The sequence below is a fragment of the Phoca vitulina genome, unplaced genomic scaffold, assembly GCF_004348235.1.
Source record: "Phoca vitulina isolate PV1807 unplaced genomic scaffold, GSC_HSeal_1.0 scaffold2, whole genome shotgun sequence".
Taxonomy (NCBI): domain Eukaryota; kingdom Metazoa; phylum Chordata; class Mammalia; order Carnivora; family Phocidae; genus Phoca; species Phoca vitulina.
The window spans coordinates 26,398,496-26,416,804 of record NW_022589705.1 but is presented as its reverse complement, the minus strand read 5'-3'; the positions used below and the strand labels follow the sequence as shown (position 1 = coordinate 26,416,804).

At 33.1% G+C, this 18,309-nt stretch overlaps 1 protein-coding gene across 9 annotated transcripts in view; it reads right to left on the bottom strand.

Annotated features, from left to right (window-relative positions):
* Positions 1 to 7,354: 7,354 nt before the first annotated feature.
* The window catches only part of ZNF644 (zinc finger protein 644), a 103,354-nt gene continuing 92,399 nt past the window's right edge, over positions 7,355 to 18,309 (bottom strand). For 8 of the 9 annotated variants that reach the window (XM_032424016.1, XM_032424018.1, XM_032424017.1 and 5 more), the window contains 2 exons: positions 11,670 to 11,772; positions 7,355 to 10,890 (listed from right to left, as the gene is read on the bottom strand). In XM_032424016.1, coding sequence (XP_032279907.1) covers positions 10,698 to 10,890; positions 11,670 to 11,772 — 296 coding nt within the window. In that variant the 3' untranslated portion in view covers positions 7,355 to 10,697. Of the gene's footprint in view, positions 10,891 to 11,669; positions 11,773 to 13,780; positions 13,851 to 18,309 lie in introns of those variants that run through there. The other variant, XM_032424052.1, reaches the window with a different exon arrangement.

The window sequence follows — 18,309 nt, the reverse complement described above, 5'->3', positions numbered from 1 at the left end:
TTAGGAAATGCTAATTAAAAATTAATAATTGTTAAAAATTTTAAGGGTGAGGAAATTATGAGAATAGGTGTGATTTTAACAGAATTTCCTTTGCCGCTACTCTCAACACCATTAAAAAACTTTTAGTTTTTTCTAAGCCAGATGACGGCTGAGACTTAGAGATAACTGGTGTAAATGTGAGACATGAGGCTCGCTTGGAATCCTATCTGAAAGAAAAGGGAACTGATATAGAACTTTCTTCTATATCAGTGGATTCTAGGAACAGCTTGATAATCAGAGATATCTGGCCCCTATATAAGCATATTATATCTTTTTCAAGCCCAAAGGGAACTGAATGGGTAGACTGAATCCTCCCTGCCCTGGAGATGGAGAGATTTACAGAGAACTGAGAGACATCAGGGATATCCTTGAGAGACATCAGGGATATCCTTGAGGTACCTCAGCAAGGGACTGTCACTTCACTTTTCACTAGTTGGAGGACTATTAATATAAAGGATATCCCCATATCTCAATAAGCAGATCTGATCCCCCTGAGCTAAGAAAAAAACAAAAACAAAAAGAAAAACAAACAAAACAACCCATTTAAGGAGCCCAGCAACCAGAGAGGAAATCAGCAAAGTAATCAAAACATGTACTCAGTAAAACAGAAATACTAGAGAAGATGAAAACATAAATGAAAATAAACCACAGCATTTAAGGAGATTCAAGTGCAGTGCACACACAGGGCTAAAAGCTTAGTAACATTATTTTTGAAACAAAATTTTACTTTATTTTGAAACAAAATTTTAAATGAATTTAAGGGGATGTCATTCACTTATGTAAGTGCAAGAAATATTTCAAAGTACAAGACAAACATACATAAATGGAAATCATGAGGGTGAAGATTTGAAAAATAGGTCAAGGAAATACAAAATGCAGATAATAGGAATTCTGGAAGGAGAAAAAAAACAAATGGAAAATATAAAACTATTCAACAGATAATAGTAGAAAATTTTACCTGAGTTAGAGAAAGTCTGGATTCTGCTAAGTTCCAGGTTGCACTGATGAGAAAAGCACACATTTAGACATGCTTGGCAAAGTTCTAGAACTCTAAGGATAAAAGACAATCTTATAAACATCCAGGTAGAAAGAGCAAGTTAACTAACAGAAAAAAGCTCAGACTGGCAACGAAATAGCTCATCTATGCACCCTGAGACCAATAGCATCTATCCATCCTGAGAGAAGAGGACTGCCTCTGAGGAGCCTTTACTCAGTAAATTTATTATTCACCTTTCAGAGCAAAAGTAAAAAAGAAACTAAAAAGAGACCTCAAGATGGAATAAGAGTAACGGAAACACTGGCTAGCCATGTTAAATTAAACATAAATGGATAAGGTCAGACTTTTCAGTGTTATGAAAATAGGAATTAAAACTTCTGAAGCAGAGGAGAAAGGCAGTAAAACCACTCTAAAGATCTCACTGTGAGAGAAGAGTAAAGAAGGTAAGTATATTCTAAAGAGGGACAGGGAATTTTGCTCTGCCAGTAATCAGAATATAGCCTAAAAAAACCGCTATAATCAAATAAATATGGTATTTGTTTAGTATAGACTTAGAAAAAAGACAAAAACAAAACAAAATAAAAAACAGTTGAACAGAACAGAGATTCCAGATGCAGATCCCAGGTTACCTGAGATTTGATATGTGACAAAAGTAGTAGTTCAATTCTGCTGGACAAAAAACAGTATAAAAAATTGGTGTTGGTATAGCTATCTATCCATTTTGGAAGAAGAGAGAAACAGACTCATACACTACACTATAAGCAAAAATAAATTTCAAATGGATTAAAGACTTAGTTTAAATTAAAGTCTTAGTCCATTCCGGTTGCTATAAAAAAATACCACAGACTGGGCAGCTTATAAACAAACAAGAAACATTTATTGCTCATAGGTCTGGAGGCTCGAAGTCCAAGATCAGGATGCCAGCATGGTCAGACTGTAGTGAGGGCCCTCTTACAAGTCACAGATATCTCATGTGGTGGAAGGGGCTAGAAATCTTTTTATGAAAGCACTAATCTTGTTCATGAGGGCTCTACTAATGACCTAATCAGCCCCAAAGGCCCCACCTACTCATACCATCACCTTTGGTGGTTAGGATTTCAACGTAAGAATTTGGTGGTGGCGGTGGGTGGGGTGGGGGAAACAAAACAGAGACCATAGCAAAGACTTATTTTGAAAAAAGAAAAAAATTCTAAGAAAATCTAGAAACTGTATTAAATGAAAGAGATACTCTTCTTTGTCCTATATGACCTCAATACCAATATATGTGTAAAATATCATATGTAATATATATATAATTAACAAAGAATACTCAAATTCAATAAAAGATAGGAAAGGAAAAGAAACATTAAGAAAATACAATACATAGAAAGTATAAGATAATATGGGCAGAATAAGTATAAACATACATAAGCATAAAAATATGAATGGTTATATTCATCTATTCATCTCAAACTGGGTGAAATAATAAGAAAATCGAGCTATATGTCATTGACAAAAGGCAAACCTAAAATAAAATGACATTAGAAAGGAGGGGAAAAAAGCATATCAGGTAAGTAATAAAAATTAAAAATAGGGCTTTTTTGGGGTGCTTCTATTGCATCCAAGTAGATTCAATAGTCATCATGAACCTTTTTATATTCAAGAACAGTGACAGGAAATATAGAAAGCAAAAACTGAGAATGAAGAGAAAGAGACATAGTAGCAATCATACCGGGATCCTAACATACCTTTCACAGAATCTAGCAGGTGAAGTACATGACATATCAGTACAATATAATTTAAATGGCATCATTTAAATCCTGAATATACATATATATACATCCTGTGTACATATATAGACACACATAACATTTATGTACATAGTATGTTTTTAATATATGATTCGTATCACAAATATATCCATATATTTATGTAATTCTGTACCCCAAAACTCAGAGTTTATATATTGTTTTCTCACACAAGATATTGCCAACAAGTAACTATGTATCTTAGGCCACAGAGAAAATTTCAACAAATTCCTCAAACGTAGAAATTGGCTAAAAAGGAAATTGAAATTGAAACATAAAGTAATAAATAACGATGATAGTTCTATATATCTAAATCCACGGGACATGATCAAATTTGATGTGCATGTGAAAATATATAGCCTTATGTATGGTTATTAGAAACCAAAAGGCTCAATGAAAATAAGCCTTAAGTTGCGGAAGGTAGAAAAATAGAGGTGATGAAAAAAAAATACCAAGTAGACGTTCTTGAAAAGACTAACAAAAACAGATAAAACCTTCAGTAAGTTTAATTAAGGAAAATAGCTAAGCTCGAAGTAAACATTAGTAATGTGAGGAAACAATGACAGATATGGATATTAAACAACTTGTAGGAGAATACTATGTATAAATTATTCCAAAATTTTAGAAAATCTAGAATAGGTATTCTTCTAGGAAAATATAACTAAACTTGCCTCAGAGAGGGAAGAAAACTAACCTATGTTTATAAAAGAAATAGTAAAAGTAATCAAAAGATATCTCTCTCAAAGCTAACAGGCTCATGAGTTTATGGATGAGTACTATTAAATCTTTAAGAAAGCAAAATTGCCTATGTTAAGAAAATCCTTTCAGAGCATAGGCAAATTTAAACTTCCCAACTCATTTTATGAGGTTAACATAACTTGAGTACCAAATCCAGACAAATACAGCAGAAGAAAACTAAAGTCCAATATCACTAATAGATAGACATCAAAAAATTCTTTAATGAAATAGAAGCAAATTTCACAGTATGAAGCAAAGCATCAAGACTAAGGAGACATTTAAGGATGGTTCAATGTTTAAAAGTCTATTAATGTTTTTTTACTAACATCAACAGATTAAACAAGAAAAATCCCATGCAAATCTCAACAGAGGCTGAAGAAACATGTTAACATTGAGAGTCCATTTTTTATTTAAAAGAAATAAAAAGCTCTTATCCAATAAGAAATAAACTCTTTTTAACTCAATAAACTGTGTCTACAAGTAACTCCCAGCAAATTATATTTAATGATGAAACAAAAGTATCTCCATTACAATCAGAAGCAAGACAGGAATGCGAACTATCACCACTAATATTCAATATTGTACTGGAGATCCTTGATAATGTAAGAACACAAGAAAAAGACTAAGGATAAATACTGAAAAGAAAGAGAAAATATCACAATTTGCAGATGATACGACTGGCTACAGAAATGTCAAAAAGATGAAAAAATACTAGAATAAAAGAGTTCAGCAATGTGAGAGGATATAAATGACTGCCACACAGAGAATCAGTACTTTCCCTTTATATCAGCAACATTCAACTAAAAATTTTGAGAAAAATCCATTCACATTGGTACAAAAACTAAAATATATAGAAACAAATTTTAAATGTGTAATTCTTCATAAAGAAAACTGTAAGACTTTCCTGTAAGACATGAAGATAAATGGAAAAATATACCATATTCCTAAAAATACCAAATTCCTAAAAAGGACCCATATCTTCCCATTTTCCACAAATTACTTCATAAATTCAGTACAGGTCTAAGCAAGAGCTCAGAGTTCAAATGGAATTTGACAAACTAATTCTTTTTTTGACAAACTAATTCTAAAATACATCTGGAAGAGCAAAACAATACTATATGATTTCACTCATATGTGGAATTTAAGAAACAAAACAAATGAGGAAAGGGGAAAAAAAAGAGAGAAGCAAACCAAGAAACAGACTCATAACTATAGAGAACAAACTGATGGTTACCAGACGGGAGGGGAGTGGGCGGATGGAATACATAGGTGATGGCGATTAAGGAGGGCACTTGTGAAGAGTACTGAATGTTGTATGAAAGTGTTTAATCACTATATTGTACACCTGTAATATAACACTGTATGTTAACTAACTAGAATTTAAATAAAAATTTAAAAAAATAACCCAAATTTATTTTTAAGAAGAAAAACAAGGGGGATGTATCCCATAAAGTATTTACATTTGCTTTAAAATAATAGCTTATTCATTTAATCATTCAGTGAATATTGACTGGATGTACACTATATATAAGAATTCTTTTTTTTTTTAAAATTATTTATTTATTTGAGAGAGAAAGAACGCTCGCGAGCAGGGGGAGGAGCAGAGGGAGAGGGACAATCAAGACTCCATGCTGAGCGCAGAGCCCAACGTGGGACTTGATCCCACAATCCTAAGAGCATGAGCTGAGCTGAAACCGATTTGGACACTTTAACCCACTGAACCACCCAGGTGCCCCTAGAACTCTTATAGGAAAACAGAATTGAAAAAAACACACAAAACCCCCTCTCCCAGAAATTTATATAAGGACTTCTGATTCTGAAAATGGTAGACTACATCATCTCAATAATTTCTCTCACTGAGGTCAACTAAAAAGGTTGGATTAATAAAAACAAAAATATCATATAAGCAACAAAGAAATAACATGAGAGTAAAGAATTAGCCAAGTCACACTCTAAGAGAAGACAAGAAACCCTGTGGGACCACCCAGTAATAAAGCCTTTTATTTTTGCCCAGAGGGTATATCCTATCTAGAAGAAATAGCTATGAAACTAAGTTGCAATTTCGATGGCTGCATGGAGCAAGTAGAACAAACTATATTCATAGGGTAAAAGGTGAACCAGAGGTATATGAACTTTCCCATGATCTAGCTCTTATAGATAGCCTGACTTTGGGTCATCTGGTAGACTAGGAAAATACAAATCTTGAATTTGGGTTTAAGGTGTCCTAAACTGGTAGAACCCCCACTCATCTGGCAGAAGTAAATGAAATGAAGGGGGGGAAATCAGAGGGGGAGACGAACCATGAGAGACTATGGACTCTGAGAAACAAACTGAGGGTTCTAGAGGGGAGCGGGGTGAGGGGATGGGTTAGCCTGGTGATGGGTATTAAAGAGGGCACATATTGAATGGAGCACTGGGTGTTACATGCAAACAATGAATCATGGAACACTACATCAAAAACTAATGATGTAATGTATGGAGATTAACATAACATAATAAAATAAAATTTAAAAAAAAGAGAAGTAAATGAAAATCCTATGGGAAAAGATATTATCCTAGGCTTCAAAACAGTTCTAGAATAGTTTCCAAATATAATGTCTAAAAATAATGTATTATTAAGCATCTAGGCACATAAGAAAACAAGATACCATAAACAAGAAGCAGGAAAAGCAGCTATGAATAAGCCCAGACCCACAATTATTTGGAATTATCAGTGGGAGAATATATAAATAACTACGCAGACCATATTTAAGGAAGTAACAGCCACATAGGCTACTAGAAACAATAAAAAGCATATCTGAAAAAGAACCAAGAGAAATTCTAGATCTGAAAAATATTACAACCAAAATTAAGACTTCAGTAAATGTGGTTTAGTAGTAGCTGAGAAAATGAGTAAACTGGAAGATGGGTCAAAAGAAATTATCTGAAATGTAGCACCAACAGGCAGAAAACTGAGAAGAAATGGTAAAAAACCTAGAGGACACAGTGAGAAGGATTTAGCATACACTTAGTTCCGAAAGAAAGAGAGAATGAGGCAGAAGAAATAGCTGGGAGACAATAGCTAGGAAATTTCCAACACCCAGTAGAGATCCCAAACTTGACAGTAATAAAAAAGAAATTCCCATCCATATAGTAAAACTTTAGAAAACTAGAGATAAAATCAAGTAAATATATTAAAAGTAATCAGGAAATACAGAACAGCTTATTTTAAAATGAGTAACAGCTGAACTTGCACGAATAATAGGATGACTGGTGGCTGGGGGCCCTTGAATAGCTTCAGGATGGGAGCTGGTCACCAGAAAAACCAAGGCATGATTAGAGGACTGCAACTTTTAGCACCCCTCCCCACTACCCATACCCTGGCCCCGCCAAGACCCCCGGGGAGGGGGAAAAGAGCTTGAGATTGAGTTAACCACCAATGTCCAATGATTTAATCAATTTACTTGATTTAATCAATCATGCCTATGTAACAAAACTTCCATAATAACTTCTAAGCAATGGGCTTCAAAGAGCTTCCGGGTTGGTAAAAGCATCATGATGCTGGGAGGGTGGTGTACTCAGAGAGGGCAGGGAAGCTCCATGCCACCCTCTTCCCTGCATACCTTGCACCTCTTTCCATTTGTCTATTCCTGAGTTGTGTCCTTTATTTATTTTAAAGATTTTATTTATTTATCCATTTGAGAGAGAGTGCGGGGGAGGGAGGAGGGGAGGAGCAGAGGGAGAGAGGGACAAGCAAACTCTGCACTTAGCACAGAGCCTGGCGTGGGGCTCGATCACAGGACCCTGATATTATGATCTGAGCCAAAATCAAGAGTTGGATGCTCAACTGACTGAGCCATCCAGGCACCTCCTGAGTTATGTCCTTTATAATGAACTGGCATAGTCAAGTGTTTTCCTGAGTTCTGCAGGCTCTTCTAACAAATTATTGAGTTTGAAGAGGGTGTTGTAGGAACCCCCAACTTATAGCCAGTTGGTCAGAAGTACAAGTGACCCGGTACTTGTGACTGGCATCTGAAGTGTGGGGACTGAGCTCTTTAGCCCAATGAGTCTGCTGCTAACTCTAGGTAGTTAATGTCAGAATTGAATCCCATTCCTGGATACCTAGTTGGTACCTGGGGAATCAGAGAATTTGTTGTTGGTATTGGAAAATGCTCCAGATCTAATAGTCAAAGGTTAGCCTAGACAATGCACCACTCAAATTTAAAACTGGGAAAACAGTATACATCGTAATACATACAATCACAAGTACATTGAAACAGTAAGACAAGAGAAATATAATAAGCTGTTACAAGTAAATGTCTTTGAGTGATTATACCAAGGTAATGTCCCCCATTTTTTACTTTTTCATTATCATAATATTTCCAAAATGAGCATATACTAAACTTTCTTTGGAAAAAAAAATCAAAGCTATCTTTTAGACTAATAGGTTCTAACTATACAGTTCTTGAGAGGTTATAAGAAAAGTCTATTAAATTACTACTGAAAAACTATCATCTCCTTAACCTATAATTAAATGTGAACTCCAAAACAGAGATATTAGCTACACCAAGGTTCTAATATATTCTAAAGAAGCATAGTAGAAAATATTAGTTTTAGAGAAGTTAACTTTTTTGTCTTGATGCTACTAAATAAACACTTTTAACCAGATTTTTTAAAAAAGAAAAAAGCTCTAATACTAAAGAAGCTCAAATATTTTAGGTAATGATAAAAAAAAAGAATTAAAAGAAAATTAGGCAACACTTAATATTGAATCATGCCATATTTTGATACCATGTAACTTGAGACAATATAATTTCTTTTCTAGTGGAAGCCAAATGAAAATAAGTCTTAACTCTCTAGTTGTCAAATAAAAGATAAACTTTGCTTCCAAAGAATTTTTAAAATTTTGAAACCCAAATATCTTTACCATGAAAAATGTTTTTTGTTTAATTTACTTTCCAGGAATCCCTCTAGTTTACTGTTTTTAATTTGAATTATTCTATTTAATTCTTCTCACATGTAGAAAAAGAAATTCTTGTTTTAAAAAGCTTAACATAAAAAATTTAATCTAGATTTGCTTATAAAATCTGTGGTCAAACCACCTAGTCTACTTGTATTCTTATATCTTGATAGTTTGCTTAATAAAATCACAGAATCATAAAAATTAGAGCTGAAAGGGGCTGTAGTGATGGCTAGTCTTGTCCCCCCAAAACTATAGCTTTTTTAAATTTCTGAACTCTACTTGCTATGTAAGTAACTCTTCCAATTTAAAAAATATATTCATTTATAACTATCAATGAAACATGCTCAGTAAGAGACAACTAGCATATACAGACTTGGTATAATTTTAGTCGGAAGTAAAGAAATTTGAAATTTTAGTTAGTCTCATCTTTATAGAGAAATACAGTTTCTATTAGGCATTTCAAAAACTAAAAATAACTTAGAAGTACTTTTCCCTTATCTAGTACCCCAGAGATCAGGAGACCCTTGGTTGAGAATGATCCATCTAATCCAACTTCCGAATTTCATATATAAAGTATATGAATAAAGTAACCTGCTAAGTATACACAATTTAAATAAAATAAAACACAACCTCAAGTGGACTATTTCCACCAGTGATAAAAATAAGAAATGTTTCACAATATAGACATTATAATTTTCTTTAAGTCTTTTTTTATTTAGAGATTTTTCTGGTAAGGAGATATACCATAGGAAAGCAATTTCACTGGCAGTGAGGTATGTATATACTCTACCAAAATACTCCTTATTTTAACTGTTTTTAACTTTATTTACATACGAAGAAAATTATCAATGCATATCCTTGTTTCAACTATAGTATTAGCCATACTACATGAAATAAAATGAAATGGTGCTTGCATACAAAACTGTTATTTGTAAAGGAATCTGATTGCAGGTTAAAAGAAATAATTTGTTTTTGGAAAGAGTTTAAAAGAATCACAATTTATCATGACCAAGACATCTGCACCATATTTTCCATTCCTCACAGCACATTTATTTCAGTAATTCCGTTATGTCGGTTCTTAGCATGAGCATAGTGTTACACGATTTTCGTACATATAATCACATCCAAAACAAGTTCTAAAATTTAAATTGTAAACATTCTCATCATATGTAGAAATATTTCAATTGGTGTATTAAGTTTTGCTAACTGATCAAATTTGGAATATAAATGAGAAAGCCTATTCTAAGTTGTGTAGTGAGCATTGTTTATTAATTACATTTCTACAATGTTAAATAAAGTAAGAGGCAAACCTGTCCTGTAAGCATGTCAAAATTTAGGTAAAACATTAAAAAGAAACAAATCTGTTAACAAAAGGATGTCTTGCAATAAAGAACATTAGATTTTTTAAATCTATTATGATACAAAAATGTAAAGGGTAAATAGCATCTTTGTTGACAAAGTAGGAGGTAGCATGGATGCACCACTTTATTGTCTGAGAAATGCAACTGGAGTAAAGAATATTTCCTTACCACAAATAATTTCCAGGACTATGTACATATTTCTTTTAGAAATACTTGTTTAAACAAATCTCCCTCCACTTTTTAGTATAAAAAAAACCGTTCCATGTGATTTTAAAAAAACACTTACACATCTAGATAGAATAGTACTCTGCCCTATTTGAGTGAACAGTCTCAAACTATGAAGTACATGATATTTAATGCCCTAAGTTGAGTAAATTTAGTTTAGCGGTTCCTGGTATTATACAAAACACTAAATACATACAAACAAAATATAATATCTTATTTTTCAATGCAAGTCTCGTGGGGAATAAACAGAACCTTGATTCCGGTAACACTGCAGAAAATGTAATTTTCCAATAAGTCTGTCTTTAAGTTATCCATGTGCAACAGTTTATTAATGACTGCTTACATGTACTGATCTTTCGTTGAGTGAACATAGTTAACTGACAAAACTTAGTAAACCTTAAAAACACATCTTCCATCCTATATAAAATATATAGACTACTTACTGTTTGAAGTACTCAGTTTGCTCTGATGTCACTGTAATTCACTTTTCCCCATTTTCCTGCTTTAGTATTTATAAACGGATAATTTAACGTGGCTTTAAAAAAAAAAGACAAAGAATTTCAAATTTACATCCAATTTAAATTTGCTATTTAAAAGGTTTCCTTGTTCTATGAAGCTGCTTCTGCCATTAGTAGAGAAAATGAAGTTTCTGTAATGGAGGCAGGCTTTTTAAGTAGTGACGTGACTTCCACCATGCCAGCTCCAGTCCGTGGAAGATTAGCGTTTACAATGTGTCGTTGTAAGTGCTTAATCCAGTCTTCCTGAACAGACAATGGTCCACGAAAGACTAGGCCACAAAACCTATAGAAGAAGTTGATAACAGTTCTCTTAACATGACCAATTCCCTTTATTTAAAACCAATTCACATAAAATCCATAAACATAAGAAGTAGACTTTACTATATCTTGGAGATACTATCATATACTGGAGTACTTGACAACAGTTTTTAAATACATATAAGTCAAAATGATTTAATATAATATAAAACTGCCAATTCACATGCATAACAGCTGTACTACCTGTAGTAATATTTGTAGAGGTGGAAATACTGTTATTAAATTAAAATTAATTAAAAGGTCTTAATACCTATCCATCTCAATACATTTAAAACAACCATAATTCCAAATGTACCATTCTTTTCAAAAGACCCTTCCCCAACTCAGAATTCCATAAACCTCATGAGGATGAGTATACAAGGAGGAGGTGGGAATAAGTTTGCATAGCTATACTTAAAGTATGAGTGGAGAGAAATGTAGTCCCAAGAAGCAGAAACTCAAGCCAAATAAAAAAAAATTCAAACCAAATCAAAGTAAACCAAACAAAGCAACTAAATAAGACACAACAACAAAAAAAAGCTACTTTCATAAATCACAGTATCACTGAAGTTCTGAGATATAAAAAATTTATTCATCAGTTATGAAATACAGTGTATTATGAGCTAAGTAATATTTTAAGCCTGTCTCCAAAAGTTCATTTATAACTTGATAGCTGAGAATGCACCTTCTGCCACAAATTAAACCTAATATGTCTCAAAGCAAAATCTGAAGAAACTGAGCAGATATGGCAATATAAGCATATACCTGCATCGGAGAATGTAAACCTCGTCAGCACCATGAGGTAATGTTAGCATTTTCTTCTTGCTTCCAGATCTTGACCTTGATTTCTTTTGCTTACAATCTAAGGCTAAAAAAGGGAAGAGAAAGACTTAACATTTCATATATATTCTAAAATATAAATACATACTTCTAGAGAGGTCAGACCATCTAAACCAAGTTAGAAAAAGTCTACATTCATTTGTATTCCCTGAAGCATGCACTAACTTGCAGCTGGGTCTTTAACAACAGTAACATTCTTCCGTACTACTTTTCAAATAATGCTTTATCATATACCAAACTAGAACTGAGAGAATATAACTAAACTTGAAATTACTAAATTGGCCAATTATTACAATGGTAATCTTTCCTCTTACAATCATAAGTACATTATTTTCATATCTATTAATCTTCCTTATTTCCAGGAAAATTATAACCTTTTATTTAAGATCATTAAATTAAGTTTCCATCTGATTACTATTCCATTATTCTCACATGCTTTGAAAACTTAGTAAAGAATCAACAACAACATAATAAAAAGTCAATGAGAAATCAATTTTATAGCAAATACATAATAAATAGCTCTTAAAATTATATGCTGGCCCTACATTTGGAAGGGCAAAAAAGCTCAATTCTCATTTTTTAACTCAACCTGTATTGCATGTACAATAATTTTTATTTTACTAAGAAATAAATGTAAATCCAGAATATCTTACATAAGTTTACAAATGGACCGGAAACATAATGCTAACTATTCTTCACATTTTTTTTTAATTTTACATTTTCTCCTATAACTTATTTTAAAATGTGATTAAAAAGGGAAAAAGATTTTTATATTAAAAGTGGATCAAAATTTTTGTGCTGTTCTTGAAATTACTTCAATTACTTGACTTCTCCTTCAATCACTTATTCTAAAAAATATACTTTAATAAAGGGAAAAAAGGTATTTTTTGTAGGTAGGAATGACAGGACATAACATTTTATTGGTTTTTGAATACAACTACACCATTCCTTTGGACAAAGGGATGACAATATTCCAGGGTGCTGCTGGTCAATTAGCAGGAAGAGAAGGTAAGAGTTTATCTCTAGGGATCCAAGGGGGAGGGAAACAAATGTAACAGAAGAGTTACACAAATGGCTTTTCTTCTGTTAACCTGTCATGTGAAATCCCTTGAAAAATTCTAGGTAAGAGAGAATAGGAACTGGCTATTCAAGGATTCTGTGAAATGAGTTGTTCAAAGTCCAGATTCCAAAAGAATAGATGCTACTATTACAAAACCAGTGAACACAGTTCCTTACAGTAGTCAAGTGGCAATGCTAACAGAAATGTCATATAGAAAATTAAAAACCATGAGAAGCCTAGATAAATCTCATTCAAGCCACTGGTTTCTGCTTCTTGTAACCTGCCTCTTTAAAAGTAAAATCCTGCTTGGGTCCAGAGTATTCCTTTGCTTATGCTCAGAAGAAGAATCTAATAAGTAAAGAACTGCAGGAAATCAAGTTAAGAATGGCTAATTCAAAGCTAAATAACCAAAATCTGGAATAGAAAAATCTTATAAATTATTAGTTATCTCAGTCAAGAGCCTGGCACATAGTAGAAACTCAACAAATACTTCTGGTGAAAAAACAAAGGAAACCCCAATAATTTAACCTTTGACACTTAGGCAGCATATGAATGGAAATTTGTTCTACCACTATGCAATACAGGTAGCATTCCTGTAGAACACCTGTGCGTCATTTGTTTAAATGAATATGTTGCTAACAGTTACATTGAAATTCTTCAATGATCAGTCTAGCTTAGATGTAGAAACTAAGTTCTTCACAACCATTAGGAAGAGTGAGGTACCAAGTGCTTTGTAATTAGCACCTTCTTTTTCCTAGTTGCACTGGTGAGCAATCTGAATTTAAGTGGATTTTAAAGCATAAAGCAATTCATACACTAGAAGTAAAGAGTTTAGGGAACTCAAAGGGCTAAGTGCTACTAGATGTCAGCTATTCTCTCCCTATCTAAAAGGTAAACCACACACAATCCCTGTCTTTGTTATGTGGAACAGAGTAAGCATTTTTGGTTTATCATGAGATTATAGGGAGAATCTTACTTTGATGAGCTTGCTGGTTGTCAAAATTGCCACACTGTATTCAAATTCCTTTTAAAATGTAAATAAATTACTGTAGGATACAAACAGAATGCATTATAACAATACTTCAAAAATTTGTTCACAGAATGCTAATGTTAAGTGTGTAAAGCAAATTGAGGGAGAAGGGCAGAGGGTGATGGGCAAGTATGCAATAGAATGTTTTATCAGTTATATTTAGATGCCATAATTCTTTAAAAATGGAACTGGACATGTTTACTTTGAGATATAGAAATGTTTTTGACTTTAATACAGGAAAAAGAATTTTTCTGACTTTTGATGTTGTACAGACTCTAGAAACTGAGGTTTAGGCTGTTTTATAAATGATCAGATCTCAATTTTAAATGACAATGCCATAAGCTTTTGTAGTAATTAATATTTGAAGGTATCATGACTTTGGAAAGTAGGACAACTCTGCCAGCATATGACTGAGATTCTCCATTACCCAGGATTCCAAGTAAGTTTAGAGAACCACATGCACTGGGCATCCTTGGAAGTTTGTCCATAAAGTAAGGATATTAAAAACTTGCGACCTCTAGTAATTATACTTAAGTACCTTGGTGTCTTAATATCTCCACGATCACTTTTAAATTTCTTATCCCCTGAAATGTCACGTATTTATTTTAGATGGTAAAACATGAATACATTTTACAAGAATAGTTTTTTTCTAATACCAACACCCAAACTTCACCCCTGCATTATTGCTCAAACATTTTAGAAAAATCTGCAAAAAAATGAGTATTTAGTATATTATTAATATGCACACAAGGGGACATCCATATGGTATTCTCTACATGAAAAAGATGATTTACACAAAATGTTCCACTAAATGAAAAAGATGATGTACAAACATATCTATTACACAAATGTTCTCATTCAACAGTTTTTATTATATGTAAAGGGAAAAGCAGTTTTATTCTGGACTGTACCAGGAGTCACTAGAACATTAAAAGCAGAACACTAACACATTCAGTTTTAATATAATGGGGCATATCAGTATTTGTGATAAATAGCCAAAGCTTTAACAAAGTTGTTTACATTAATAATCTGCCAAATATATAACTTTATACAAAGCATTTCTTTGTAAAAGGATTTTATTTGCACTTAGTGTCAAAAAATAAAAACACACACTTTTTATCTCTTCCAAAGTATTTTAAATCTAACACTGTTTCTATACTTAAAATTTACACAAAATACTAGATTGGTTTTAGAATCTTAATTTTCTTCTCCTTGAGTATAACTGCATTTTAGAAAGGAACAAACTCAGTCATTCAAACCTTCCTAAGGTACCTATTCAGGGGGGGCAGAAAATGTTTAAGTGATCAATTTTAACCAGAAGACTGTTAAAAACATCTTTGCAGTTATCTGATTTATAAAGGATCTAATCTGCTACTGGGAGTATTTTACTTATAACAAGGATAAACTATGCTGTAAAGTTATATACAAAGTTTTAGAATATACCTTTCCTTTCAGTAAAACAGCTGTTTGATCAAATAGGAATGAAAGAGAAATACAGTAGACTTATGAACCCTCAAAAAGAACACCACACTGCTATGCTACAAAATACAACAACAACAGCAACAACAACAACAACAACAAAATGTGTTTAAAGCATTAAACCAGATCAGTTAAAAGCAAATCAATGAGTAACACAAGAGATACAAATTCGAGTTTGCTTTCTGAGCCTTATTTAGTTTTATACCTGGAAGAAAAATAATTTACTTTGGGCTCCAACATTATTTAATAAGTCCTTTTGACCTTTCTACCTTTCTGCCCATTACATACAACTATTTCAATGAATTTCATTTTCTTTTTAGTTTACTACACAAATGACCTCCAAAAATTAGTATTTATTTCTTAGAAACATCTGAAGCTTCAGTGTGGTAAAGAAGCACATCATAACTAAATTAACATTCACCTCCAAAATATTTTTATTTGCAATCATCCTCCCCTACCCATTCAATTCAAAGTCCCATCTCATCTGTTTTGTTCCTAACTGGGTTTTGGCATCTCTGGAGTAAAGCGAAACTTAATACAATGGCCAGGTTATACATATCCAAAATAAGAGGTATAGTATAAGCTCTACCTAGAGGGAAGAAAATTTCTTCTCCGTCTAGTTGGCCTGTATAAGATGGGTAGGCAGCAATAACAGCTATGAACTCATTCAGGAAGACAGTAGGGATAAAAAAGATGGAAAGAGGTTAAGTCATCATTCCACCACCATTAACACACTGGTGGTGGAGGTAAGTAGTTGCAGTGGAGAGGTAGGAGAAGAATGCATATGTCCCAAGGGGTACACATATGTGAGATGATAAATAAACTCAATTCTAGTTGCTGTCATTAGTCCTTCAAAGTTCTTAAGTCCCAAGCATATAAAAGACTGTGCAAAGAGCATTTTGTTTCCCTCACCCCAGCTGAAAAGGGAACATCGCTTTTGGTGGGGGGGAGGAATGGGAGGAGAAACATGTTACCTTGTATAAAATAGGGATGGGGGATAGAGGAAGCCAAATTCTTATTTCTTCAGTGTACACTCTTCTCTTTGCATAAAGTGCCTACAAGGCAGACTTCATGGGTATATGACTTGTGCAGTCACATGGGATCCCATACTTGCTTAAACACTGTTGTCATACGCAATCTTGAAATTCTTAATAGTTTTTTAACACAAGACGTTACATCTTCATTTTGCACTGGATCCTGCAAAATATGTTGCCAGTTCTGGGTCCTGAGTACCTACCACTCTAAATGAGAAAGCCAGCCCTCAGGTCCACCTCTTAATCTCTTGACTCATAAAAAAAATAGCTATTAAGAAAAAAATTGTTAAATCCCACTCTCTATAGCCTATTAAAATGGAAAGGACTTCCCTACTTCCAATACCAATTTTTTGTTTCTAGGTATACTACCATAATCAAACCAGTCATTATTCCCAAGATACATATAAAGCAGTTTAAGGGGTTTACTGTCATGAAAAGCAATGTTCCCCTTCCAATCAGAACTAAGCATATAGATAGATATATAATTAGCAACTCAGAAGTATATTTTCACCATTATTTTCTCTTGATATTTTCACTCCAAAATTGGATATTTTTTCAGTATCCTAAGTTACTTTCATCAATTTTTAGAGTTTCCATTCTCAGTGACTAAAAGTAATAACTAACCCAGAATCACAGAGCAATCATGGCAAAGTTAATTAGATCCTGCAAGATTTAACATTTTACCTAGAAAAGGATGGAATGCAAAATACCTGAAAAGCAGATTTCCTTTGCTTTAAGTATGAGGCTTATTGCTTAAAGTATTAGTCTAGAAGAGGCAGGTAGCTTGAGTTTGCCCTACAAATTAAGGATTATATTAAGGGTAGGGAATAGCCTTCTATCCTTGGTTCAGAGAATGAGTTCAAGCAAATGAAGGTAGCCTTTATTTAAACTTAGGTCTACCTGGGAGGAAAAAAGGGTACAATTTGTAGAAGTCTCTGCTATTTCAAAGTACAGGGGATATTTGTAAAAGAATATTCTGAGCAATATTCCCCTAAGGAGTAAAGGGAAAAGCTAAACGTAAGTATACTTTATCACAGGTTTTTATAAACAAAGAAATTGGAAGTAGACTAGTTTTTCCAGCTTGTCAAAAGCTAAAAGCTAACAATACCTTGGCTACAAGTTGTTTACTGGTCAGTTAAGAGTTAATAAGGATAGCAAATGTATTATTTCTCTGTGGTAACAGGTTAGGAAAAAACATTTAAAATTTCTTAAGATGGGTTTGACTTGCATGCTGTTTTCTAAAGCAAAATATGCACTTACCAATATCAACCACTTTTCCAAAACTAAGACACATCTAAAATTGGAATAAACATTAAAATACCTAACTAATCTGCTATAAAACACTTTTGTTTAGAATTATTTGCATATAATCACACTCCCTGACCCCTAAAAGCCTCAGTATTTTCAAAATATCATTTCATATTTAGTAGGAGTAATTAAATAAATGTTTCTGATAATAAAATTAGGTAAGGAAACAACCTTACTTTAATATTGCCATAAATTATCTTTAATATAATCATGTTGAAGTTACATAGGGCGCACAATAATTATAATGGTATATCTAAAGGTCACAAATGCACAAATCCCAACAGATCTAATTTTTTTTTTATAATTTTGAAGTTTTTACACATTCCAGCCAAAATCCAAACTACAATCAAACATGGTGTTGACCAGGCACCTTCTGCTTTGAGTTAACTTCCAGCTAAGGCCACAATTAAATATATGTTCTAAACACTGCACAGCAAAAATTAACCTTATTCCTCAAATTCCAGACACAACAAAGAAACGGTGAATACTATTTTCCACTTCTTAGATACATGAGAGACCAAGAGTCTCCATCAAGTCATTCATCCTCTCACCCTAACCTCCAAAAGAGAAAGTCTGTGTATTGTTTTATGATTTCCATAAAGTCATTTAATGCAGATTACTTACAAGTTAGATCTGGCCAGAACATGCCTTGTT